The following is a 27,395-nucleotide window of genomic DNA, read 5'->3' as shown; positions in this document are numbered from 1 at the left end:
GGCAGTCAATGAATCTCAGACAGCTAATTCATGATCGAATACACGCCAATCAAGACTTGTATTCTTTCTAAGCCACTCCTTAATATCTTTTTTATTGTTTCTTGCTTTGTTCCTTTTCAGATTGAACTCCTTTCTGGTGTCTGGTCGTTCATTTATTCATTGTTCACTTATATATGCATCGTAAATTAACAACTCTTCCACATCCACCTCAAGGCATCACAAGTCCGATACCACTCAGATTTTCCTCGTCAAGCTGGTTCTTGCGATCGACACCACCAGCAATTGGGTTAACACGATAGTTGAACAGGTAATAATGAAGTTGGCCATCACCGGCTCCGAATTTCTGCTGCTCCAGGAACAGCGCATTATCCATCAGCGTCAATGCGTTGAACACATCGAACTTGTGGCGCTTGGAGATAATAAGGGCATCGTGAACAAGCTCGTTAAGGCGCTTCTTGAGAGCAGCCTTGTCAAACTTGTCCTGTAGCGCGACGTCTGTACCGTAATAGAACATATAAGCAACCTTGATAACGTTGTGCTTAGCGTTTCCAATAGCAGTCGACTCGATGCAGAAGAAAGAGAAGAAGTCAGTGATCTTCTTGTTTTCGTCCTTTTTAGTTTATTAGTGCATATTCTCTGAACCTTGTTCTTATGATAACTTACCTCGACAACGTATGTCCACACAACCTGCTGGTCGTTGGGTCCAACCTTGGGGACAAACCAGTGATGAGCTTCCTCGCGGCTGAACTCTGGCGTCATATCAAAGCGCGCATTATATCGCTTATACAAGTCCATAACAGCATCAAGGTCCTTCTCTTCCAGCGGTCGCAGACCCTTAGTGCTAGTATCGTCTGGTAGCGCATACTTGCGAACCTGATACTGAGGCTTGCTGTTTGCGGGGAGAGGACTGAAGCCACACTCGTAAAGCTTTTGCCAATTGATAGCGCGATGAAAGTATCTGCATGTGCTGACGGGTTTGGGAAGGACGACACCAGCTGTGTAGAGTCCTTGCCAGATCTCGTTGAGGTTGCTGCGTCTGGTAATCTCCTTAATGAGTACTGGTGTAAGACGCTTGCCTCGGAGCTTCTTGTGGATGGCAAGAAAGTTGACCTCCGAGCAGGTAACAACGTTCTCTCGGACACGGAGGTGAACGGGAATGGCCGAGATAAAAGCTACGAGAAGACGGGATTGGGTTGCGCGGACACCAACGTGGTATTCCTTCTTCCAACCAGGAGGCATCATGGCCCTGCGCGTGTCAGCGGGTATTGGTTTGGAAAAGCCAGCTCGTGTATTGGCCTAGCAATCTGACAACTTACCATCGAAGAATAGAGGGAGAATAGTTGAAGCGGAACATAGCCTCATCGTCCTCGACGTAGTGCTTGTTCAACAGCTCGTAAACTTCCTTGATCTCCTCGTCATTGGTCAAATCCATCGTAACCCATTCAAAGCCGGGAATTAGAGGGGCGGGCTCCTTGTCGACCTCCTCGACCTTCTGAATGCGTAAGGGACCCTCCTTCAAAGTCGCATCCTCTCCAAACTTGGGTACAGGCTGCGTCTGCCAGAACTTATACGATCCCATATCTTTGGCATTCTTTCCGCCCGCGGCAAGACCAGTCATGATATCTTGTAGTGACATTTTTTTGAGCATGTCGGCAGCCTGAGAGCCGGAAGGATCATCGCTCTTGGAGGCCTTATTCACCTCTTGGGAGAGGGCTGGGTTGAGGGCGAGGAACTCCTTGATCTGTTGAGGAGTGAGGCCATCGAGGGCCTTGTGGAAATCGGAATCGGTCGGCGCGGACTTTGAGCCGGTCAGGGCCTCCTTGACCTTCGCTCGCTTCGACTTCTTCTTCTTTTTCTTCTTCTTGTCGCCGGAACCTTCAGTAGCGTGCTGCTCCTCATGCTCCTCCTCGGATCCAGATTCGGCGGCATCGTTGTCGTCGGCTTCAGCTTCGGCGTCGGCGTGAGCAATGGCCTTGCCTTTGAGCTCGGCGTTCGTCTCGTCGACGACGGGCTCAACTGGCTTGGACTCCTCGGACATGATTCGAGATAGACCTTTTGATGTAGGTGTTGTCGATGCTAACTACCTAGGTAATGTTACGTGGGGTGGGGAGTTTAATCGAAAGGAGCTCTTTGGTGGGGTAAGTAGCATGTGTCTGCCCTCCACTGCTAACGCTAGGTGGGGTTAAACGGCTTTAATAAGTACTATAATAGTTATACATGGACAACCACAGGAGGTGCCTCGAGTTGCAAGATTAATACTCGCCCCGTAATGTCGTGTTTGGCTTTTCTCATATATTGAAACTGGTTCAAAGGAATCGCACAAGTGAACAAGGTATGGGCCCGGAGAGTCTGATCAGTACTTGGTCAGATTGACAACGTGCTTTGGATTTGTGATAGAACAATGAAGAGTGCAACGACGTGGATAGGTCGACCTAGCGGATGGGAACTGTTTAGCTGGTATTTATACTGCTTTAAAAAGTTAGGAGTTGCGTCATCCAGGCAGATGAACCGTGTCTGATATTGGACACTGTTATGTTGGCTGGCCAGCTATAGGGCAATAGGGGTCCTACTGTTTATAGTGTAGAATACTAAAGAGTTGAATGACTTTCATTTACTCGAAAGAAAGGAAAGAAGGATACAGAAAACTATAGTAGGTTCTCGATGCTGCAGAACCCATCAAATGGCCCAGAGAACTATCCGATAATGAGCACAATCCCGCTGCTCACAGGTACAGTGTGATTACTTCACTGAATGATGTAATGCAAGATGCCTCGATTCGTGTCTCGCTTGCAGCAATAACGTACGTTCTTTGCTTCGGATATGAGTCTGCCAGGCTGACTGACACTTTTCAAGTTCGGTAATCCAAGGATTTTGTGATCACTACAACTCATGGAGGCACGTTAAATGGTAGGCTAGGGGAGGAAATAAAACCCAGGACCTTGAGTTGAAGTGATAAAAAGACTGAGGTAACCTATAATAAATTTAGGATAAGTTTAGGATACCTTTTAGTAAGTTTATTTTGATACCCTATGTCAAGGTCTGATATTTTCATGCTCCCCAGGGCCATGGCTTTTGAGGAAACATAGCGGCGGCATATGCAAGGGATTGTCTCTACCAGCTCTTTCCACTATGGTATAGCTGAAGCTGAAGCGAAGGCGGCAGGTCTGATGAGCAGTGAGCTCAATTAGTATCTGATGGGGAGTTGTCTCAAGTAATGGGGAATGGGGACAGTCTGAATTAGCCATAACCTGTCTTCTAAACAAAGCAAATATGTTCGCCGAGTGGATGCGGAGGTCAGTAATGAGGAGCTCTCCGATGGCTATTTATAATATTAAATCATTATGAGCATTCAGTGACGGAAAGTATCGCCTATAAGACTATTTATTAACGATCTTACGGATTTACATGTCTTTCATGGAAATCTATACTCTAGGGCCGACAAAAACCCGCGACGCCTTTAAGTGCTCCTAGGTTCGAGAGGAGTAGTATATAGTCCTAGGACCATATACTTAGAAATATGAAAACTTCAAAGTTAGATCTAGAAAGTAGCAAAGTAAACCCACGTCGCTTATCGAACTGTGCAGAGTAATTACTAAGAAATCATGTATGAGTTCGCATTGCAACTCAATAGGCCAGACATGAAGATGCTATTTATTAGATGCCGAACAACTATCCTGATGGAAGTGTCGAACCAGTCTATTCATCACTGTAGGTCGTTCCATGAAGATCAAATGCCCTCATGATGGCCAGCGCGACAGGCGCGTAGCCCATGATATCGTTGTGGCCTGAGTCACTTATCAGCATTCAATCCCAACAGTATTGAACATATATGCACTTACCACCATATGGAAAAAGCTCTTGGCGGATAATCATGTTGGGTTCAGCAGTCCAAGTGGTCACAAATGCATCCTTGCCCTTGCGGATGGTGCGCTCTTCTTTCCAAGTCTCGAAGTCCTTGTCATCCATAATCCCCAGAGTCTCCTGGGCAGCAGCCCTGAACAACTTATTGTCTTCCGTCCAAGGAATGTCTTTATCATTCTTTGCATGAATCAAATTAAGCCTGAGTCTAGTCTTCGTATGGCGGACTACGTTGGCGAGCCGTCTGTCTGAATGCCACTTGTCGACAACGAATCGGTGAATGAAGCGAACAAGAGAAGGCCACATGCGGAAGGGAGCAAGTACGGGGAAGATACCCACGATTCGATAACCCAACAGGAGATTTGCAAGATCGCTGAAGCCAGCGACTATGGTAATGCCTGCAAATTCGACGCCCTGAAGGGCATACCTTTCAGCGACGGCACTGACTACAGCAGTACCTAAACTCTGTCCGAGCAGGACAATGCGACTTGGTGGAATCCCTGCCACGTTGGTAGCCCAGTCAACGAGTGTTGCAGCATCTTGAATTACTCCAGTCTCTGAAGGTGTGCCCGTAGAATGACCAAATCCTCGGTAGTCGATGGCGATAACATGATAAGAGGAAGTATCAGTCAGAGAATGATAGCTGAGAGGTCGAATAGCTTGCGCGATATGACCAGCGTTCTGTAAGGTCAGTTGCATCAGTTAGAAAATGGCGGTCACCACTTACACCGTGAACTGAGATATGAGTAAGTACCAATAAGATGAGAACCCCAGATTCAACTTACAATATAGCACCAACCGAGATTCTGGATCCTCCTTTAGTAGACGAAATGACTCGGTCTTGGTGAAGTCTGCCGAGAAACCCGGCTCTTGGGATTCGATCTTGGCTTCATTCTGTAGATATAGAGGGAGTGGGAGGATATGCCAAGCGTAAATTGATTCGCCGTCAGGCGTCTTGAGTGAGAACGGAGTTACTTGGTTCCCTATACGAGCATTATATGAGTCTTATGAATACAGAATCTCAGAGTTTAGACATACGAGCGAAACCCCATCGTTCTGGTTGGTTGACATTACTCCATAACAAGGTATTGAACTTGTGCGCATATAGAAACCTGATTAGAGAGTCAAAATCGATTCACTTCGCAATGATATACGGGCCAAACATACTGCCTCTGAAAGAACGGTGTCATTCCCAGTCCCAAGAAAACGCAGTAGAGGCCCAGTGGCGCTGCGACGGCTATAACCACAGCCTTGACAGCGGGATGAAGATAAGACATAATTTCCCGTTGGTGGATCAAAGAACAAATCAGAGTAAAAGAAAGATATCTATGAGAGATTCTGAAAATGCAACGCTGACTTGGCCGAGGCGAATAATACGCTCACCTGCTAATTACAAGGCAGAGCCCATGAAGGCCTGAGGTCGAACCAGACAGGACGTTGCTTCCATTGCCCGCGCTAAACACCAGTGATCACCACCGGGACTTCTCACGTGGGGAAGACTACGCCTGCATTCAATGTACCTGAGGCGCGTCTGATGCGGCTGTGGCCCCACCTAATCTGCTGGGAAGAAAGAGCCGCGAAATGACTACATCTCACCTTGCCTCAGTTGAGGCTAATTCTGATTGTGACTGCTAAAGGAAGATGTAGATGACGAAGCTTGTGCACTATCATCGGCCAATAGGTTCAATAGGAGTGATTTCTCCAGCCGACTGGTTTCTATCGATAAACCTAACTAATAGACGACCCCGACACTCTCACGGCGCTTCCAAATAGGCCCGGGCCTGTAAGGTCCCTGCTGAGCCCCAGCTTCTTTTTTAAACCTAGGCGCTGGAGCACTGAACCTGCCCAATCAGAACCCTGGATCTACACTCCATGCTCCATCATGAAGGTGCCCGTGTTGGACCTGCACCACTGAGCCTCGGATTGCTGTCCGTAGTAGGTGGCTGTTGCTACTGAATGCTGGGCTGCTACCACTTTCTCTTTTCCAATGGGAGCCTCCATTCCCATCTTCCATCTCCCACCTCCAGACTCCATATTCTCTCAACATTCCCTCGTGACCCAACCTCACCTTCGCTTCTTCGACTTCTTATTGCTCGCGAAAACGATCGATTACTCAGCTTTACACGTTCATTTTGCTGCAAGACGCGCCTTGCATGGCCCTCATATAATGATTGGCTCCAGTCCCGCAGTGTAATCCTTTTGCGCTCTCTGTAGTTTGCCTACTGTGCAAGCTAGTTCATGGAGCGAAAGCGCAAGCTGCCCGCGCGGGCTGCCGCTCGAGGCGAAAATGCTGCCAAAAAGCGCAATGTTACACCTCGAGAGCGATCTGCGACGCCTGCTGCTCCCCCGCCAGCTCCAGAGCCAGAGCCAGCTCCGGAACCTGAAGAACCTCCCCCGCCGCCGTTGCCCAAATCGATTCAAGCTGGTAAACCTCTCCCAACGGTAGAAGTCGCGCAGCCAGAAGAACTGTCGTCAAAGGAGTATCAGTCGGTTGGTGAAAGGTATGGCATGCTGAACTGACCCACGAGATGGAGATACTGACTGACGCGTCCCTAAAGTGGTGTACTTGCCGAATCACTCTTCCGATCTCGTCACAAATGGATCAGCGAAGGCTTATTTGCAAAGTATTGGACGAAACCCCATAAGCGCAAAGGTGTTCTCAATGAAGATCCTAAAAACCCGCCCAAGGATACCATGTCAAAGGTGGGCACCGTAACGATCACGATTGAGCCTCATATAATCGAAGCCACGATGTACGTGGTGAAGGATCCGAAACCGAAAACTCAGCCCGTACCACAGCAGCAACCACAGCACCGTCCTATCCTTCAGTATGGTCCTCCAAATGGTTCAATGCCTCCACCACTCGCGCCTCCAGCACCGGCAGCTGGCCCCCCGACACAGAATAGGGCGGTGCCAGCGAAATCTATACCACAAAGTCCATCACAGGGTCCAGCTCAAAGTCCAGATCAATCATCTCAAACGCTTCCTAAGACCTCTCAAGGTCAGATTGCTACTTCGACGATAGCCCCGGTGAACACTACGACACCATCCCCGAGTCCAAGCTTGCAGCCGAGACCACAAGTTGGAGGGCCTGTAGCACCATCTCCAACACCATCAATCTCACAAGCGTCTCCCAATATTTCCGCACCAGTGGCACATATGTCAGCTTCAGGGCCAACCGTACCACCAGCAGCACCCACTAGGCCGATAGCAGCTCCTTCAATGTCTCCAGCACCCCGACCGCCTCCAAATTCTCATCCGCCTGCGAGTGGCCTCGCCAAACCTGCTCCTGCTCCAATCCCTGGCTCAGCTCCAGGTGTCCCTGCTTCAGGTGCTGCCCCTGCTGCGAAACCGTCGGCGAACGATCCCGTGATTGCTCTATTGGCACAGAAAGCTTCAGGAGATGCAGAGCTGCGGGATCTCATGAAAAGAGTGGCCGTGGGGCAAGCAAAGGAGGGGGAATTAGCTCACTTTCAGAAGATTATAGATCAACTGAATGCCGAATATCGAAGTAGAGGAGGACAGCAAGGGCCATCGGCAGATCGTCTTCTTGTCGATGGCCGTACAGTGCAATATTTTGCTACAGAAGTCAGGGCTATTCTTGATATTGTCTTGGCCTCTAACCCCAACCAGAAGTCATCCGAGCTGCGGCCACCACAAGGTAGTGATCCGCTTGTTGTTCTATTGGTCAAGACTGCTCTAGAGGACCAGAGGACACGGGATATGATTCGAAGGATTGCAGAAAACCGACCCGGTTTTACTGATGCTACAGATCTCAAGGAAATCTTAGATCGGCTTCATCGTGATATGAAGACCGCTCCGAAAGCTTCACCTACTCCTGTACAAATCCGCCAGCAAACCCCGAACGGCATGCCGAATGGACAACAAAAGGCACTCCATAATGGACCTCCACCTAACTCACAGGCTCTCAGATCAAAGGGGCCACCACCTGTGCCCAAACCAGACATTACTGCTGTTGTTTTCGATTTTGGAAACGGTGACCGATATCTTTTCCCTAAGTTCAGTATTTTGGAATTTCTACCAACTGCGACTGGCCAGCAAGTTGTGGCTTCATTTCTTATTGTTCGCAAGGGAAGCACATCTGAATATGGAGGCGACCCAAAGCTAGACTACTACCAACCCGTCACAATACGACTCTTCACACCATCTGGACGCCATCTGGAGAATCTCGCACGAGTGGTCGCTCCCCAAGATGAGGTCAGGCGCTATATGGACGATGTCATGGATCATATGACCCGCGCCGAATATGTTCTCCTGGCAATGAGGCTCCCGAAAGCCAGTTCAGACGGAGAGAAAGACGGCACGGCCTCGGAGGAACCCAGGACAAACGGCTCGACACCAAAACCTGACTCGGTAATAGAGCCGAAGCCCGCCGCAAAGGTTGGCGTTCTTTGGACGTCGAAAGACAATTCTGAGACTCCACCAGTAGAAGGACGGCTGTCAAAGCCAGCTCGATATGCTGAGCAGGAGGCTGAAGCTAAGTACCAGCGCTTGATCAGTCAAGTTTCTGCAAAGGACAAGGAGGCCTAAGCATGTCTTGAGTTCTCAAAACCTGTTTTACTACGAGTTGCACAAACTGTTTCTCAATTTGGTGCGCTTACAATGGAGTTTGGCATTTTATTATGGCGAAGTTAGGAGTGTTGACAGGAACATCATTCGTGGGATGGATAGGCGCTACTTGCATATAAGTTACCTAGATTATCTTGACCCAAAGCAGAGAAAGATTTGTCGGCGGATTCTAAATCTCTTGAGACTGTCCGGCGAATTGTCATCATCGGGATTTGTACCTGCCCACTGATTTTCAAGTACCGTTCCGTACCCCTCATGGTCTCTCCGAGGCAATTACCAAGTTTCTGCGTATCATCCATGATGTGTGTGTGGATGACCCTTTGGGCTCCTCTATAGAGGCGTTGAAGTTGCCAGCGGAAGCATAATTGAGATTCTAGCTATTCTTTCTCCTAGATAGAACGAGGGGACAGGATTCAAGGCTTGAAGTTAATACAGTTGTAGTGTGGCTTTTTGTGGTGACATGTGGCAATTTAGTTGAGGACATGTCGCGCCTTTTCTGGAGAGTCGTCCGATTCATATAGGTTCGAGGATGGAGGAGCACAGCATTCTCTCTGCCAGCCTGAATGTTAACCTACCTAGGTAGGTAGTAACAAAACTCATGAGCCTGCGGAGGGGCATCACCATCATGGGAAATTAGGTTTCGGCAGCGTCATGAACTGTGATTTCACAATTGTTGTGAATGTAAGTGTCACGAGTTTGACGTTATGGTTACCAGACGCGTATGTTGCCTGTCTTAAGCCTTGTATCCCCTTTTGATTATGTCGATGATGATGATATTTATTCCCTTGAATCACAACATCAAAATCACACAATTGACTTGTGGATGACGTTGAACTTAGAGCTTGATAGTTCCGAGACCGAAAAGGTGCATCCATAGGCTTACCTCTGACCTGTTGCCTCTGCCAAGCGTATCGAACAGATAGTTTGGACCTCACCATAGTCATAGGTTTCTCGGTAGAAAGAAAATTGATACTTGTTGTCGTGATTCCCTGGCCAAGCAAAACCAGGCATACAATCAACAACCATGCAGTGCCCTTTACTATTTGCCAAACTATGTTTAGGAAAGCTGTGACAGTAGAAGTCATCGATATAGCCTGATGAACTTACACAATGAGGAGACACCGTACGATGTCGAACCCCCCCTCGGTTTATAGGTTTCGGCGTCCTCAGCCATATGTGTATGAGCGGCAGGAGGCGTTTCTCACTTGTATCCAGACGAGTCTCAATTTACGCCCAGCCATGCTAATAGCTATCTATGATGGCAATAATGCTAGAGAAAGAGGGGACAGGAAGTTTACCCAAGGTAGATCACGAGGAATATCTGGTTCCTCTGTAAGTATAAGTAGGATGCTCCTTTCCCTATCATTACCACTTGTTTTTTCTTCTAAGCTTGAAACATAAGTTAGGTCGCGACCCTCTATATCATCTTTAGTCTACCTTGGCCACATAATATTTGCCTAAGAGTCGTTGATCATGAAATTGGCCGACACCATCCTCGTTGCCCTCCAGGCATCGATGGGCTTGGCATTGGTCCTCCCCAATGATGATATGAAGAAGTCATTGACACAACACAAGCACAATGATGCCGAGCCCGAAGAGAAAAAGTTTCACGGATATGAAAAAATCACCAAGATCACTTCACACCGATACTTTGGGGTCAAGGACCACAAGCATCATCATGAAGAGAAGAAGCATGACGACGACGACGACGACGACGACACCGATGATGATGACGATGACGATGACAAGGAAGGACATGCTAACCACCCTCAAAAAGCAAAGGAGAAGCATAACACTTATGATGATGATCACAAGGAACATCACTCCCATGACTTCAAGAAGAAGCAACATGATGAAGAAGATGAAGAAGATGACGACAAGGATGAGGATAAGAATAAGAATAAAAAGGAGAAACCCAAGCTCATCTTCCCCACAGAAGAGTTCAAGAAGGCCAAGAAGAAGCACGAGGAGGAATTCCCACGGCTCAAAGATCATGTGTCGGAGACTCCCAAGTCCGACGACAAGTCGAAATCGCTAGAGCATGCCGTGGAGAAGATTGAAAATGAAACCAAGCAGAAATTACCTTTCGAAAACGTTGTGCTGGAGACCCCCAAGCGCTACAACAAGCACAGGAATGAAGAGAAACAGGTCAAGGAAGACAAGAAGGAACAGACCAACTCGAAGTATGGCAAAATGTACAAGTTTATTCATCGAAATGGAATGGATGTCAAGCGCGATATCGACATCAACATTCATGCTCCAACCTACAAGATTTATCATAATTCCGACAAGGAGCATGGCCATGGCGACGTAGAACTTATCAAAATCTTTCATGTGAGCTCGGAGGAGTCGACTCATGAAACGAAGGATCACAAGTATAAGCATGATGGCAAGCAGAAACACAAGGAGCCAACAAAGGAGCACCATTCCCTCCCCAAGTCTCACCATAAGCATGTTGAGTCTAAGAACTATGATGGTCACGACAAGGGTCACTTTGGAAGTGAGAAGAAGTATCCCCAGTCAAGCAAAGGCCGCAATCAGACTCAAGGGCGCCGCCCCAAGCCTGTTGTACAAGTTACCAAGAAGATTCTCGAGCTGATCGGCCCGCTCTTAAAAAAGGAAAATGGCAGTCATGGCTCCTCCAAAAAGCCATCCCATCAGTACAAGTCTTATCCTTCTCACGTTTACTCTGATAAGGGCAGCCCTAGCCCTCACGACAATCGCTACCCCGACAACCAGAACACTCACCATGGCGATAAGCCCAAGAATGGACGCGAGAAGTCTGATCAAGCAGAGAAGGAGAAGATTAAAGAGAAGGAGAAGAATTATGCACTGCGAAAAATCATCGAATCCCTCGCCGACCTTCTTGCCAAGAAGGAGGCCCCTAAACACCACCCCAAGAAGACTCACCCATCCAAAGACGATCATGACTCGCACCATGAGTCCGAGAAGAAGCACCATTCTCATAAGAGGCCTTTCTATCCATTCAAAGAGCATGCCGAGTACAAGCATGATGACAACAAGAAGCATGTCAAGTTGAGCCAAGACAGTTCCTCTCACTATGAGCCTGGCTATAACCATGAGGAGGTGGACTCACATCACGACAAAAAGCAGAACGCCTATGATCATGACCATGAGGACTCGAAGAAGGGTCAATACTCACATAATGAGCCTATTTCCCAGTACGAGAAGAAAATCAACGATAAACATGACGATGAGAAGAATTATATCAAAGTGACCAAGGATCGCGTCTCGCAGCACAAGCCAACCCCTCATAATGAGAAGCCAGATCATCACCATCATTATCATCATCATGACAAGGATAATGAGCATCCTAAGAGGCCCGAGCCTCACCATAACCATCAAGAGGCTGGGCACCATGGGGACTCTAAGAAATCAGAGGACTACTACCCTTACAACAAACCGAAATACCAATTTGAGGAGCAATCTAAGCACAAGCACGACGATGATAACGAGCGTGGTCCATTTTATCAAAGAGTGAAGATGGATCGTAAGCCCATCGATTACTACACAAAGTCCGGATATCATAAGGACCGCGAAGATGAAACGAGGGCATACAAAGATCACCAGTCTCGTCTTGAAACTCACACCAAAAGATCAAGTAACCCTGTACCCAAGCTCAACACCACTCAAATCCTCAACCTAGAAGCCCTTTCGCCGCAGGACCGAAAGAGAATAGCAATGGGCCTGCCTCTTGATTCGCAGACCAGAAAGGAGTTCGGCGAGTTTAAGGATTGCACCCCCAAGCTGATTACCAAGCTCAACGTCATGTATGCTCGCATCGTCGACGACCCCAAATACGCACCTTTCATCAAGTACCTCAACACAGAACGCAAGTTTCGCAACAGAAAGAGATCTGATTCTGTGCTCACTCCAGAGATGCTCGCAAAGATCGAGGCTATGCCTCCTCTGATGCGTACCTTAGCTGCAGACCAACTTGATTTTAGCCCAGAACTCAAGAAAGAGTTTATAAAAGGCGGAAAGCTATCTCCCGGTCTTATCAGGAAACTTGAGAAGGAGTATGAACGTATTGCGAAGAACCCCAAATACAACAAGATCCTCGAGAAGCTCAAGTCTAATGGGAAGCGAGCAGCCCCAGACCCACCGCCGCCCAAGATCCCCAATGAGATGCTGAAGAAGATCGAAGCCATGGATCCAATCCTACGCCGCTTCTTGGCAGAGAAACTCGATCTTCCCGCGAAACTCACAGATGAGTTTGTAGATTGTGGAAAGCTCGACCAAGCGATGATTCACAAAATCAACTGGGAGTATGCCCGTATTCACAAGGATCCTAAATATAAGAAGATCCTTCAAGATTTCAACATCAAGTCCAAGCGATCTAAGGGTCAGGACGAGAATATTGAGGACGAGAGGGAGAAGGAGGCCAAGCCCAAGCCCAAGGAGAAGGTCGAGGCCGAGGAGCCGCAAAGGCTCACTGAACAGCAGCTAGCGGTGTTAGCGAAAATGCCTAAATTGCATCGCCGTGAAGTAGCCAAGAAGATTGGAATGCCTAAAGACCTGGCAAAATGGTTCATCAAGACCAAAAAGTTTACAGGTGAAAATCTGGAGCGACTGAACGAGGAGTGGATCCGAGTTCAATTAGACCCTAAATATGAAGATGTTGTCAAGTCGCTGAAGCATCTGACAGTCAAGGGAAATAATAAAGCGAGGAAAGGCAAGATACGGAAGCGATCTGTACACCAGCTTACCGAGAAGGAACTGGAACGTGTGCTTAAGTTGGACAAATACGAGCGCCAGGCCCTGGCGAGAAGGCTTGGGCTAGACCAGTCACTCGCCCGTGAGTTCATCAACGCATCTAAGCCGAACACTGATCTCCTCGAGAAACTCAACGAGGCTGTCTCCAAGAGTGTCGGTACTCCTCAATACCAAGAACTTCTCAAGCTTGTTGGTAAGGAATCCCCCAAGCCAAAGAATGAAGAACTGAAGCTAGAATCTATCAAGAAGGAAGTGCGCCTGGAAATCGCCAAGAGCCTCGACTTCGACGAATTCACCAGGGATGAGTTTTTGGAGGCCAAGGAGCTGAAGGGCAGACTCTTGGACAAGGTCACGAAGTATTGGGGGGTCAAGAGGATGAAGAACGCAGAGCAAGGAAAGGACGATATCAAGCACTCTGAAGTTATAAGCAAACTTCTCGGGTCGGCCCTGGACAAGGCGGGCCAACCAGGTGATGATCTCCAGAGTAAGGGCACCGATGGAAAGAAGCTCACCGAGGCTGAGCAGAAAATGAAGGACAAGCTTGAAAAGACAAAAGAGAACGGATGGTGCGATGAGTTCGTCAGCGAGCTTGAGGACGCCTGGGGCCCTAAGAAGGAGAAAGAAGGAAACTGAGAACGGTATGAAGGGGTACTCAAGTCGGAGTTGTTCAGATTGACATACGAGAAGCAAAGCTACTCGATTAGTTTTGTTTGCGGGGATTTTTACTGAACCCAAGTCGGTATCTAGACACCCCTGCCTTGGATAATGAATACAAGTATATCTGTTTCGAGACCTGATTCAGTTGCATTGGCATCTTGGTTTCTGGGAATAGCTTCAAATTGCGTGATAGAAGCCATAAAAGTCCGGGCCCAACGATGCCGCCGATTTCACGTGTCAATCAAGTCGATCATTTCAAGACACCGTCATTGCTTGGCACATTAAATTGGATCTAATTGGACGAGGATGAGCGACAGACCAGGGGAAGGAGCGAATCATTACGTACCTAAGTGTGCGTGTACGTACCTTGCGTGTCAGCAATGCAATTCACCTACCTTACCTCACCTCACCTCACCTCACTCAGTGTCTGGAATGTCATGAAGTCGTCTACCTTAACTTAGCTTGGACACTCTCAACTTCACATTTTTCATATCGTCATCATTGATTGTCAGTATCAGAGGGATGCAAACGCAGTGGCCTTTGCAAAATGGGTCAGAATCTTTCGGATGAGCATCCGCAGCGGCGGTCGCATGAAGAGCTAACCCAACAACTTGTGAGCTCCTCCTGTCCATCCATCTATCATACGTCACCAGAGCCAATTCTGAAATACCGCTAACACGAGCTCATAGACGGAGAAGTTTATGAAGAAATGTTTCACCTCTCTTGAACTATACTCACTCAGAGATGTTTTCAAGAGCCTTGCGGATCAACATGACTCTGTTAAATACCTGAAAGAGGATACTATCGCCCGTTACCTGGAAATACCAGACATTCTCGGCACCTCTCCAGTTATTTTCCAAATGGTATCCTATATCGGTGCTTTTCCATTTCTTCAAGATGCACCTGTAGTCCTGGAGTTTCAGCGGATGATTATGGTGGTCGTCATCATGACTGAGCGCTACCGAACCGTATTGGCGCGGGGCTCTTCAGATAGGACCAAGCTACTGTTCAAGAGCTTGGCTGTCTTTGATCGTAAAATGTCAGAAGCAGGAGCCCATCCAGACACGTCACATGTCGCACACGTCGAGTCCAAAGACGATAAAGAGAAAGCCACGTCCCGTATGGCTGGTTTTGCGGTTGATGCAGCTGGCGACGAAGATGAAGACGGTGAGGACGACGACCTCGTATTGACAGCTTTTGAATTGCTTGACATCAAGGATGCCGTGGACCAGGGCCATGCGCCAGTCTTTCATGGCGCAACGATCCCAACTGACAATTTCCGAAAACTTATCATGCTGCTTCTCCTTGCCGCCCCGCTTGATCCTCAGGAAAGCCTCTCGATGTATTCAAGCCGTGTTGTTGGACAAGAACTCGAGGGCCTCCGTGGCGCCGCTGAAAGCATTCTTGCCTCCTTCGTTAATGCCGAAACCTCAACTGGCATCAAGTACAACCACTTCAGAACCATCATCCCTGTGATTTGCCCTCATCTTTTTCGTGGATTCAATGGTCTCTTTGAGCGCTTCCTTTTCTCGCAAAATCTAGATTTCTCCAAACATCAAAATGATACCCCCGCTACTACTTCATCTCAAAAAGTAGCACAGCCTCTTTTGACCGACACGGGCGAGATACTTAATCAGAACACATTGTCCCAGATCTCATTTTTCCTCCCTGGAACAGATCTCTTTCGGCGAGTGAGGCTCCTATACTCGGGCAATGATGCCGGCTTCTCCATGGGAAGTTTCCAGACGAAGGTTTTCAACTGGCAAGCTCCAACACTGCTCTTGGTGAGCGGAACACGGCTGGGAGATGAGCCGGAGGGTGGTCAGGAAAGCAGTTTCGCGGCATCCTTGCCCCCGAAGCGGTTCCCTCATGGTAGCAAATCGGATCGGCTCACTTTTGGTGTCTACGTTCGTGAACCCTGGAAACACACCCACCGGGAATGCTTCGGCGATTCAGAGACAACTCTATTTCAACTTGAACCAATTCACGATGTCTTTCCGGCATCAACTATTAACAAGGACTATGTCACTTTCACAAAAGCACCAGCGCACCATCCCATGATGTCGTTCGGTTGCCCTCATCCACACCCATCTCAAGCTCACAGAAAGGCCGACATGTTACGTTTAGGCCCTGTATCATTATTACTTGACGACTCGTTCGAGTTTGCAGTCTTCAACCACGATTTTACATCTCGAGGAGGTGCATTTCACTCGAGTGTGGTGAGAAAGTATGATTTCCAGGACCGATTCCAGATCGAGAGTCTCGAAGTTTGGGGCTGTGGCGGTGATAAAGAAGCACAAGCCCAAGCCGAGAAATGGGCCTGGGAGGAGCGAGAGGCTGAAGCTCGCCGCAAGATCAATCTCGGAAATGGCGATATCGAGGCTGACCGGGCATTGCTTGAGATGGCGGGGTTAATTGGAGGAAACCGAAGTGGAGGATCTATGACATGAAGCAACTCCCCAGGATTTAAGCATTACCAGGCAATGCATATTCTTAGAACCTGGATAGCACATTGGTTTAACAACTGCCTGTCTTGAAACTTCGCAGTCCTCAAGCTCAACAACCATAAAGAATCCTTAACATTTGCCTTAGTAGTTTGGGAGTAGAGCCACGCTGCACTCGAAGGTACCGCCCGTTGTCTATCGTACACAATATCTTTCTGCCACAAATTAGCATGCGAAACTTTTATACAAACCTCCATCATGACCAATTGCTCCTAATGTACATTCTTTGTTCTCAGTCCTTCCTCTTTGAGATAATTTCGCCAAGATCGCCCAGAGAACTCTTGGGATTCTTCTTCTTCTTTGCGCTGGTCTCGTCCTCGACAGCTTCTACGGCGGCTTTGTCATCATCCTTCTTCTCTTCCTTACTGCCCTGTGGCCACAAGCCAATGCGGCTCAGAATACCTCCATTACTGGAAGCCTCGGTGCCTTCGGGTTGCGATTCTGTAGTTACGTTGGCCTCCCCAGCCCGCTGGGCCTGGACCTGTTGTCTCTTCTTCTCGAGTCTCGCACGCATGGCCTTTTCCTCCTCGTCTCGGGCCTCAAGCTCACGAATCCACTTTTGTCGCTTCTCTTCAGCATCCTTCTGCTCCTGGAGCTGGCGGAGCTCCTTGCTCTTCTCGCGGTCTTTCTGGTAATACATGCTGCCGGCAAGCATGGCGAAAACGGTGAAACCCTGTGCTGCAACTCGGGCTCGGAACATGCGGTTCGCCTGTTTTGAATCGCCACGACGGAGGGCTCGGTAGGCATTGATAAAGGCGAGGGTGGTCAGACCCATTCCTATAGCTATTAGAAGCTGTCCCGTGCGGCAATAGTTCCGAGATGTTTTCTGTACCGAGGGGAATCAATGGCTCCTCCTTAATCTTGCGGAGGACCTTTTGCATTGGTCTTTCATTCTGAAGTTCCCTGGATTATCGCATGAGCGGGGAGTGCACGGTATAGCAAGCTGGAATTGAAGCATACTGGTCGCCGTCAAAGGACGAGGGCATAGGGCCCGGGAGGGAGGGGGGAGCATCAGCCATTGTGTTTTTTAAGCCCAATTGCTGGTGCAGAATGGAGGTGAAGTTGAATTCGTGAGGAAGTGGGCTGAGGATTTACGATCACATTGGATGGATCTGTACAAGCATCATCACTTTTCGCAAGTAACCAAGGTACGTACCTTGTCCAACGCCCCCCGGTCGAGTCCGGGCAAGCAGCATCCTTCCAATCGATCGGCCTATCCGTGTTCGGCCTAGCTGTTGCTCCACTGAAACTTCACAGCTCTGATCGCATTAATGAGCTTATTGGGATGCAATGTACCCGTAGCTTTGTCATCATCGAAAACAGACAACAGATTTGTTATTCATTCTGATATTGCCTTGCAAACCTACTCTGCCTCGCTACCGAACAGAAACGACGACAGACGCGAATCCAATCCGATCTAACCCTTGACGATCACCGTCGACCGACTCTACATACAACTTTCAACTTCCCCTGACACGCCTAGATTCAGCATCATGCAATATCCATGATATAGCCCACGATGTGGTTGCCGACGCCTTCCGTCGAGAGTATTACCCGGCCGCGACTGGCTTTGGCCGTAGTTTCTGCTGTGGCCGCGCTCTCGGCCGGATACTATGCATATCAGGTCCGGTCGCAAAGTTTCGAGTCTCTGCCCGGTGGTGGCCTACACAGGAGCAACGCAGTACGACGTCAACGCCGCAATCGGAGAAACGAGGATGGCTCGAGTTCCTCATCCGAGGCTCCGGGTGACGAAAACGCCAATATTGATCCAGTCCAGCCCCTCGGCGATGGAGAGACCATAGTTGATGGCGGGGACGAGTGGTGGAACGACCCCAGCGGTTTTCCTTCTAATCAACGAACTGGCCACAACATCGTCACCCTTCTCTTTCGCGTTTCAGAGGACAATGCTCGCAGAAATGGATGCGTTCACAGAGGCTGCCAATGTAATTCATGTGGCATGGTTCCCATTCGCGGGGTCCGTTACCGCTGCGCAAACTGTGCCGACTTTGATCTTTGCGAAACTTGCGAAGCCCAGGGAGTTCACATCAAGACTCATATCTTTTACAAAATTCGAATCCCAGCACCGCCGTTCGGTCCGCGACAAATGCAGCAAGTTTGGTATACCGGGGACCCAGACACTTGCAGACGGACTCTGCCCCGCACTCTGATACCCAAGCTGTCACAAGATACAGGATTCGAACGCCCAGAGTTAGAGGCTTTCTGGGAACAGTGGACTTTTATGGCCAACTCGGAATGGAGAGATGACCCCGATGAGCTGTGTGTCGCAATGGATCGCAAGACATTCGAGCGATGCCTTGTTCCTACAGGAGGCTCCCGTCATGCAGCACCAAATCTTATTCACGATCGAATGTTCTCTTTTTACGACTCTAACAACGATGACTTGATTGGCTTCACGGAATTTCTCCATGGATTATCATACAGAAAGCGAAAGGATAAGCTGAGGAAGATATTCTCTGGCTACGATCTGGATGGCGATGGATATGTTGATCGCAAAGACTTTTTGCGCATGTTCCGTGCGTATTATGTTCTATACAAGCAGATGCACAAAGATATTTTAGACGGCCTTCAGGATCAGCTACTCGCCAGCAGCGAAGCTCAGCAGCTCGTGACCAGCCGTCAACCACTGAGCAGTTTATTTGGACGCGAGGGTCGAGTTCCTCCGGGTGAAGGACAGTTTCGGCACGAGGGCAAGACATATCAACGAGACGGTAGTGTGGATATTTCCGATGGGCACGAGCACGTGGTTGCGCCAGATCGCGGCGACACAGCAGCTCGTGGCGACATTCTAACAAACTTGTTTGCTTGTGAAACCGACCATCGATTCCGGTCCAGGAGGCAGTTCATAACAAGAAACGACACAGATAGCAACTGGAGAACAGTTCGCCGTTTGAGTGGCAGTGAGACCGATCGTACTTATTGGGTTACGCTATTGGAACCAGCATCCACCTTGGAGGAGCTTCCAGGCCTCATAATGGAGACTTTGAATCCTGAGATTGAGGAGCCCACAGATGATGAGGATGAGGACGTTGATGGTGACAGACCTGCAGATGGCATGAACGGAACCCATGAAGAAGACGATACAGGAGGTCCGTCACGAACGGAAAGTGAGATCAGAGCCGAGACCATTGCCAAGGATCGCAGCAGGGCTCCTAGACTGGACAAGCGCAAAAGAGACATGGCGCGCCATCAGCTACATGAGCGATGGAAGAGGCGGCAGTTCTACCTCGATGAGGAAGAAGGGGGTCTTGCCCCTGATGACTGGGCAGGCAGTGAAGATATTCTGATGGATCTTCGCCAGATGGATGAAGCCTCTAGTGACGACGAAGAAAACGACTCGACAACGACACCGACTAGTTCAAAGGTGAGATTCGCCAACGGAAATCTCACCGATGACGAGGATCATGATAAAACGACTTCTCCCAGCAGTGCTTCTGAGCATGTGCCGCGATGGAGAATACCGCACGCTGAGCGAGATGCTGGCAAGGAGATTCTTTACCAGGTCACTCAGCAAGCATTTAATGAGTTGCTTGATACCATTTTTAAGCCAGCCGAGGACCTTGCTGTGCAAGCAGCTGAAACCAAAGAACAACGGGCAAAGTACAAGGACGTACTAGACACCATCGAGCTTGGCGATGATGATAAGTCCAAGCCTACGAGTCGGGGTGATTCCAAGGTTAGATCCGCCACTGACACGACTCTTGAGGAGCTCTTGTCCGAAACTGGATATACTATTGCTTTGCCAGAGGGACGAAATGCTGTTGAAATTGATACTACGGTTGAAATCATCCACGAGGATGGAACGGCAGAGCCCATTTCAGGGTCAGAAACTGAGGCAACCATGCCAGTTTCCGAAGACGAAGAACAAGATCCCACTCTTCCACAATTCCGGCCCAACACACTCGAAGATGTCCCTGCCTCTTTGGCTTACGTATTCTACCCCATTACGCAGCCTTTACCAGACACGTCCGAGGACGACGTACCCAGAGAAGAGGATGACATCGATAGCCCTCCCACATCAGACATGCTGCGACACTGGAAACGCCTAAGTCTTGCTGAGGCCCAGGCGATCAAAAGAGGAGGGTGGGGTAAACTAAGCTTTGACGAGTTTGAGGCCATCTACAAGAGTCAGGAGCACCAAGGCAACAGACTCGATTATCTCGGAAGCTGGATAGACTTTTGTATTCCCTAGGCACAGCATCGATCCCGCTTTCAAACTCCTCCTGACCGGGCTCCATAGTGAATGCATGCTTGCGTTGGTGGTTTCATCCTTTTACATTCGGGTAGTTAGGGGAGTTTCTGCATCGTGACTGAAAACTTTCATGTAAAATAACGGAAGGAATGGAATTGGCGCATATCTTGCATACGACAGCGTGCACATGATAGCAGGTATGCATGATATTTGCTACCACTATGCCAGATGTTGCATGACTGCTCGTTTCCAGCAGATACAACATAGCTTACAACATTACACAGCGAAATGACACACAACAGATAAAGTATGATTATTAGCAATCGAGTTCGTATTAAATCAACGCTGAACTACTACTCGTATATGTTTGCTCAAGTCGAGCCCCCTATTCCACGCCCCATGACCAGCATGCACCCATCGATCGATCATCTCTCACAGCCTCTTCTCAAACCTGCTGCTGAGTAGAATCAACACCGTCGAAGCCAAGTAGGGCGTTCCATGTGTCAGCGGTGCTTTGATCCCGTGTTCCCAAAGCCTCAATCTGAGCCTGAGCATCCTCACAAGCAGCCACAGCATCGGCACTAGCGTCACACACGTTGGTGAGCTGGTCACAGATACGGTTGGTAATGATGTTGGGGTTTAGAGCCTCCTGCTGGCCTTCGGCAATGAGAGGATCCTGGGGAATGAAGGTGAATTCGTCAGCTGGACGACCGTTGAGGCCACCGACGCGAGCCATGGTAGGCTGGCAGACACCGAAGTCGAGAGCGCCAGCATTGCCGCCAGCGTTGCCTCCAGCGTTTCCACCGTTACCGGCACCATTTCCAGCATTGTTGTCATCTGCAGCATCATCCTGACCATCCTGGGCATTATCGTTGTTGCCATTGTTTCCACCCTGGTTGTTCTGGTTTCCATTTCCGTTATTGTTGTTGTTTCCGTTATTACCGTTGTTGGCATTGCCATTGTTGTTGTTGTTACCATTGTTTCCATTATTGTTGTTGTTGTTGCCGTTGTTGTTGTTGTTGTCATCCTCTTCACAATCCTCATCGTCATTTGCGTTGTTTCCGTCCTGGGCGTTATCCGAGCCATTGTTGCCCTGCTGGCCATCAGCGGGAGCAGTGCCATTGTTGGCAGCTCCTCCATTACCAGCGCCAGCGTCAGCACCAGTGTCAGCACCGTTGCCAGCACCGGCACCAGTACCATCATCCTGGCCATCAAGCTCGACTTGGTCGCCGTTAGCACCAACGGCTGTGAAAGTACTGAATCCCTGAGCAATCATCACCTCAGCCTGTGATAGGCCAGCAGCATCGAAAGGAGTTGTGACCGAGGTTGCCGAGTTGGCATTCTCAGTGGCTGCACCGTCAACAGCAGGGTCAACGAGAGGGACAATGCCGCGAAGCGCAGCTGTGGCTGGTAGGCTGGGGTCAGCGCAGACGAAAGGTCTGTCAACAGCTGAAGGGTTGAAATTGGTCTCAGCTGCAACAAGGCCAATGGCTGCATCGAGAACTTGCTGGTCAGTTCCCAACTCGGTGATCATCTGATCGGCGATAGTAAGCTGGAGGATGTTAGTTGATGTGATTTCAAGATATCTCAGTACATCATACCTTGTCACAAGGACTAGCAGCTGCGAGCAAAGCGCCAGGGATGCTGCCAGCGATAGTAGCAGCGACACCAGGGTCACCGAATCCAGCATCACCAAGTGCCTGGACAGCAGCAACAGGCTCCTGCTCTTGACCGAATCGGGCCTCGGCGTAGGCCAGCAGAGCTGCAAGGATGATAGACTTTGAGAAAGCCATGACGAATTTTGTATAGATTAAGTGATAGTGACAAGTTGGAAGGTTTACAAAGAGTATCAAGCAACCAACCAGCGGTGCAAAAAGAAGGTATTGAACTTGAAGGAGTGGTCGAAGCGAATGCGTTCACAGAACAGCAGAAAGAAGCAAGGGAGAAGGGAAGGAGAAGAGGCTTGTGTGAGTGATGATGATGATCAAAGGGAAACTCTAACTCTGGATGACAGATCGTCTCACTTATATAGATGTTTCTCTCAACATTATCGAGTAGTTAATTTTGAATAAGCTTGAATCAATGCAACTTGGCAACCAGACTGAACCCCGTTGCGGCGATCATACATGACCTGCTACGATATTGTTTGACGAACCCATATCAGTAGGCGCCGTTTCCATCTTGAGGTTCTCCCCGGGGTTGACGAGACGCCTGGGATAGGGTTGGCGTCTCGCTGTTTAGTGTTGCTGGTGAAGAATAGAGTCTAGACTATAGGTTCTTAACTGGACAGCCTATAGTTTCCAAGCGTCTTGGCCATGGCCAAGTGACAGGCATGTGTCGCGAAAAATCTCCTCCGTGGTTCCGAGGCATCGCAGGTCTCGGATACGGAAATCCCGAGTCCTTTGTCACACCAGATAGTATCTCCAATAGTAAATAGTTGAATGGGCGGCTGCCATCGAAAGTGGTTCAAGACTGAGATAGAGCCTCAAAAAGTGATCCATTGGTAATTGGTAGAATCGTTGAATTGTGTTGGTGTTGATAGGCTCTTAACGCACCAAAAGTACCGCCCAAGGACTGGAGAATACCGCAACTCAGTTATCTGGTCAAGCTGTCAAGCTAACATTTTTTCAGTCATCCAACACAATTCCAGTTGGAAATTGCCTAGTCGATACCGTCGTCATGCACAGACTGCGACCGGCACAGATGGTTGCCGTGATTTTGGGGTTTCGGTTGAGGCTCGCTTCAGCATCCTTGTAAATAGTTCAGCCAAATGTGTTGTAGATGTGAAACGCTACCGAAACCACCCACGCCGTCCAATTTTGGTCAACAGAAACAACACGTTCCAGACCCCCAGAAATGTCTGTGCAAAGCGCCGCCAGTCTGGGACGGTGTTTGTGTTTATCATCAGCTTTAGCCATTGCTTTTGAAGTGTAGTTGCTCCATGTATCATAGAGAACTGGCAACGCGAGCCCAACGAGTCCACGTTGAAGGACCAGCAGGATATGAAATCATTACTCAAGCGTCGTTTTGTTCTCTTCTGGCCATACCAAGAATTCCTCGATACACCATGGACTGCCACTGCCACTGCCACTGCCACTGAGAGCTGTTGATGGTGTTTCTGTAGTTGCATACCCTGAGCCAACCACAGATTCATCCCAAGAAGCAAAGTCAAAGTCTTCTTGGCCGAGGGTTTCGAAGTCCAGTTTTTCAATCCAATTTGTTTCTCCATTTTCCAGCAAGCTCTGGACGCCTTGACCTTGTCTTTGTTTTCTCAGATACTCTGTTGGTGTCACACCAACACACTTCTTAAACACTCGATGAAAGTGCCACTTGGACAACCCAGTCTGCCTCGCCATCTGGCTGAGGCTGAGTCTAACTTCCACGTCGCCTTGTTTCTCTGTTTGTTGTTGCACAAACGCCCGGATCTTTCGTACGGCTGTTTCCTCTGGCATGAACCCTGCTACTTCGGGCTTACAGCGTTTGCAAGGGCGGAAACCAGCTTTCTGGGCATCGTAGCCATTGGCGAAGAACGAGACGTTTGCTCGGCGGGGAAGACGGGCTTTACATATTGGTCGACAGAATATCTTGGTGGTGCGAACTGCGTAGACAAAGAAACCATCCGCATTGGTATTGCGTGAAGTAACTGCAGCCCATCGAGATATTTCGTCTTCAAATAGGGTTACGAAGCTCAAGGCCTGACTAAAATCAAGAGTTGGCGGATCCATTGAGAAATTTGCTAAAGGTGTAGAAAATTTTGATGAACAAGTCAAAGTTGAATCATTGACGGTGATCTAGGGTGGCAGAGGAAGTAATACGGGATGGCGATTAGTGGGGCATTAGGTAGGTTGCTATCAAAATGACCAATGAAATAATGGAAAGCATTGGATGTCAAATAGATGTAATTGAAGCTTCGAATAGGGTAATCGCAGAGATGACTGGTAATTATCGTTCTATCCGCTCTTGACACTTTGTTCAACAGCAATGTTGAAGTTGCTGAATCAAATCAACTGATGCAGATGTGTTTATTTGACCATTTGGTTGTATCACTCTTACTTTTATTACGTGTAAAAATGGTACAGAGGTAGAACTTCTAATCCTAGAAGAAACACAAAATACTGATGACAGAACTTATGATGGCTTTTCTGTACACCAAATCCTTGGCCTAAGTCAAATAATCGAAATTGTTACTTCGGCCATTAACCCTGAGATGATGAATGCAAGTTGATGTCTCTGTCTTGCGCATGGAGCAAGACGGTCAGGGTTGAGCTTGGTCTTCAAAGAACGACATGACAGCTTGTCTCGAGTTGAAAAAGCATTAATTATAGAGTCAGTCTGTAGTCAGCATAAAAATAGTGGTTTTATAAAATCAAAATGATACAATTAGGTATTAATTAGACAGCAATGCCTCAGTAGACATGGCAGCAAATGCAGTCGAGTGATACTCTGATAGATGCTCGACTTTGATAAAAAATGAAGAGACTTAGCTTCGAAAACGATGTGACAGCTCGATATAATGATAAAGACACTGATTCACGAAACAGCTTGTCGCTTATTCTCGATTCGATCTCGCCCATCTGCAACTCGAGCTCTGCACACAAACCCTCATCTCCCAATAGTATCAAGAACTATGTAATCCCAGGCAGTAGTGCAAATTGGCAAGGGAAAGTCATGTGAAAGTGAGGGAGAACAAAGCGCGAACGGACCTAAAAACAAATAGACCATTTCAGAGAGCATCGGCCGCCTCTGGCCCGACAGACGAAAACGTAACGCTGCTGATGTCTACACTGAGATTGACGAGTTGAAGGAAGCAGTTACTGACAATGTACAGACAATGTCAAGAACCACAAGTTACAAGAAAACGTGGAGAAAGTGGCTGATCAATACAATACATTCGATCCTTCAACTAGAATGCCCCGTCCATGGACTCTCGAGGTAAGTCAATGATGGCCTCTGGACAACCTCACTCACCTCTGCTGATTACAAAATGTCGCAGACTTACCTACCAAACAGAAATAAAACCAGCATATGGTGGAGATATCACTTAGCCAAAAAGAATATCTTGCAGGCTGCCTAGATTTCAGTGGATAAAGATCAAGTTTTCGAGGTTTCCAAGCTCGCAAGACGGCAAGTCATTAGAGCTTTTTTAACCTGTTCTGGGGCGGCTAGATCCTCTACGAGATTACCACCAACGACTACTTATGTATTTGTTGTTTGTAAACATGGATATGTCACTTGATCATCGGGTCGTCCTGAGGCTCGTCAATGATCTGAGTATCTCGAGGATCAGCCAGAGATGTGTAAGTCCTAATCAAGGTCGAGTCCCTCATCCGGTTATGAGATATTCTCAGACCATCCTCGTGCCTTGTAAGTACATGTTCAGTGAACCAGTCTTGACATTTAGTTACTTCCGGACGACAAGTGCAATCCATGACTGTAATAGAGAGGACCCTAATATACCAACACCCACAAACCGCTGATAACAGCCGGGCTAATCCAACACACAGCGGCAACGACAGAATAGTGAGCTTCCTCGGCGAGTCAAAGGTTCGCTAGTCGATTAGTGCATTACAGAAGCCAGCTCTGTTGTTTATATGCTTGCTCGCTTCCAAGATACCTTCGATTTGATCTGGAATGGGGGCCTTTATAATTACGATTATGTTGTAGCTTATCTCCTTAACAGAAGCAGGCTAACCCAAGGCCGTTTTCATAATCTCCATGACTGCCAAAAGCTATGAAAAGGAAAAGAAGACGAATGCCCATACTGCGATGACAAACGCTGGCCACCTGCAGAGTATAAAAGACGATAGAGTCATACTAACTCACGCATCACACGCTGCTGTGTTTCGGAGGTCGAACTCTCAGCAGATGAAGGTGATAGAGAAGGGACTTTGCTAGGATTACCAGCAAATGGCTTATCTTCCTTCTCTGAGCCAGCTCAACTCTTACCTATGTACCTAGTATGGACAGCTCACGACTCCATAACTTAGAAGGAGATATTGAACATCCGGGTTCTCCAATCAAGACTCTGAAATTAGGAAAAGAGTGCTTGACTGCCATAGAATATGAGAAGTTTGGGTTATTCTGTGCCTTAAGGGAAGCTTCTACCTCATTCTTAGAACGGCCATCTGAGATAAAGGGATGAATGCTTGTGATATAGCTGCAATGGCATGCAAAGCTAAAAACTATAAATTCAGCACATGGCAATCATTAGTGTAGTTTTGCATGACCGACTGAGAGTTTGCTCAAAAGTGGTCAGCGGATAGATTGCAGAGTAAACAACTCCGATGCCGAATCTCATATCGACTTTAATAGAAACATGTCATGGCCAACAAGCGATCTGTAGCTTAATTTGGGAGGCTAGATATGCGCATGTGGGGTACTACTCCACAAGAGTGCAGCTTTATGTCCGAGTCGTTCGACTTGTAGTCGGTAGATGAAACAGAGATCAGATCACGGGGGTTTACTGCCATAGAGCAGTTATTAGACGCAATCGCTGGGTTGTGAGAATTGGCTACATATGGTGTATATCAGCTACATCTCAACCACGGGTAGACAAGGCTGGAAGAATCTTGGTGATTGAGATAATAGTGCTTTGGGGAGCAAGAAACCCTCCGACTGGTATATGAGGTATCAAACATAACGAGTTTAAGTGCCTATCAAGTTATACTAAAATTACCTGTTTCTGTCTTGTAGCTTAAGATATAAATTCGAAGTTTTCTTGACTCCCCTAAGGAGGGGTATGCAAGATCGCTTGAAACAGTACCCATTGATCCGTCTCGTGTTAAAAAGACGGTGGAGGAGACTTCGACAGTGGATCGAGATGTCGATACTCCAAGTAA

The 27,395-nt window shown here is 48.2% G+C and overlaps 9 protein-coding genes across 9 annotated transcripts; 4 read left to right on the top strand and 5 right to left on the bottom strand.

Annotated features, from left to right (window-relative positions):
* Positions 1–208: 208 nt before the first annotated feature.
* On the bottom strand, positions 209–2,038 carry FMAN_03098 (putative NMT1-N-myristoyltransferase; the record flags this gene model as incomplete). The annotated part of the gene is made up of 3 exons (XM_041831872.1): positions 209–610; positions 664–1,246; positions 1,317–2,038. The coding sequence occupies 3 exons, from the start codon at positions 2,036–2,038 to the stop codon at positions 209–211; spliced, it is 1,707 nt and encodes a 568-aa protein (XP_041682392.1).
* Positions 2,039–3,696: 1,658 nt separating this feature from the next.
* On the bottom strand, positions 3,697–5,135 carry FMAN_03097 (uncharacterized protein; the record flags this gene model as incomplete). Its single annotated transcript, XM_041831871.1, has 6 exons — positions 3,697–3,785; positions 3,840–4,539; positions 4,586–4,593; positions 4,644–4,841; positions 4,897–4,970; positions 5,026–5,135. The coding sequence occupies 6 exons, from the start codon at positions 5,133–5,135 to the stop codon at positions 3,697–3,699; spliced, it is 1,179 nt and encodes a 392-aa protein (XP_041682391.1).
* A 961-nt stretch (positions 5,136–6,096) lies between these two features.
* Positions 6,097–8,409, top strand: FMAN_03096 (uncharacterized protein; the record flags this gene model as incomplete). The annotated part of the gene is made up of 2 exons (XM_041831870.1): positions 6,097–6,359; positions 6,417–8,409. 2 exons carry the CDS (start codon positions 6,097–6,099, stop codon positions 8,407–8,409), a joined length of 2,256 nt encoding a protein of 751 aa, XP_041682390.1.
* Positions 8,410–9,921: 1,512 nt separating this feature from the next.
* Positions 9,922–13,818, top strand: FMAN_03095 (uncharacterized protein; the record flags this gene model as incomplete). The annotated part of the gene is made up of 2 exons (XM_041831869.1): positions 9,922–13,378; positions 13,439–13,818. 2 exons carry the CDS (start codon positions 9,922–9,924, stop codon positions 13,816–13,818), a joined length of 3,837 nt encoding a protein of 1,278 aa, XP_041682389.1.
* Positions 13,819–14,389: 571 nt separating this feature from the next.
* On the top strand, positions 14,390–16,292 carry FMAN_03094 (putative Restriction of telomere capping protein 5; the record flags this gene model as incomplete). Its single annotated transcript, XM_041831868.1, has 2 exons — positions 14,390–14,455; positions 14,532–16,292. The coding sequence occupies 2 exons, from the start codon at positions 14,390–14,392 to the stop codon at positions 16,290–16,292; spliced, it is 1,827 nt and encodes a 608-aa protein (XP_041682388.1).
* Positions 16,293–16,578: 286 nt separating this feature from the next.
* On the bottom strand, positions 16,579–17,365 carry FMAN_03093 (putative Altered inheritance of mitochondria protein 31, mitochondrial; the record flags this gene model as incomplete). Its single annotated transcript, XM_041831867.1, has 3 exons — positions 16,579–17,123; positions 17,179–17,249; positions 17,307–17,365. 3 exons carry the CDS (start codon positions 17,363–17,365, stop codon positions 16,579–16,581), a joined length of 675 nt encoding a protein of 224 aa, XP_041682387.1.
* A 500-nt stretch (positions 17,366–17,865) lies between these two features.
* FMAN_03092 (uncharacterized protein) lies at positions 17,866–20,556 on the top strand (the record flags this gene model as incomplete). Its single annotated transcript, XM_041831866.1, has 1 exon — positions 17,866–20,556. The coding sequence occupies one exon, from the start codon at positions 17,866–17,868 to the stop codon at positions 20,554–20,556; it is 2,691 nt and encodes an 896-aa protein (XP_041682386.1).
* Positions 20,557–21,001: 445 nt separating this feature from the next.
* FMAN_03091 (uncharacterized protein) lies at positions 21,002–22,349 on the bottom strand (the record flags this gene model as incomplete). Its single annotated transcript, XM_041831865.1, has 2 exons — positions 21,002–22,108; positions 22,158–22,349. 2 exons carry the CDS (start codon positions 22,347–22,349, stop codon positions 21,002–21,004), a joined length of 1,299 nt encoding a protein of 432 aa, XP_041682385.1.
* A 1,218-nt stretch (positions 22,350–23,567) lies between these two features.
* On the bottom strand, positions 23,568–24,281 carry FMAN_03090 (uncharacterized protein; the record flags this gene model as incomplete). Its single annotated transcript, XM_041831863.1, has 1 exon — positions 23,568–24,281. One exon carries the CDS (start codon positions 24,279–24,281, stop codon positions 23,568–23,570), a length of 714 nt encoding a protein of 237 aa, XP_041682384.1.
* Between the last annotated feature and the right edge of the window lie 3,114 nt (positions 24,282–27,395).

The sequence above is a fragment of the Fusarium mangiferae genome, assembly GCF_900044065.1.
Source record: "Fusarium mangiferae strain MRC7560 genome assembly, contig: FMAN_scaffold006, whole genome shotgun sequence".
In the NCBI taxonomy this organism is placed as follows: Eukaryota; Fungi; Ascomycota; class Sordariomycetes; order Hypocreales; family Nectriaceae; genus Fusarium; species Fusarium mangiferae.
Note: the sequence above shows the minus strand (reverse complement) of the source record. Positions and strands in the feature narration are given on the sequence as shown.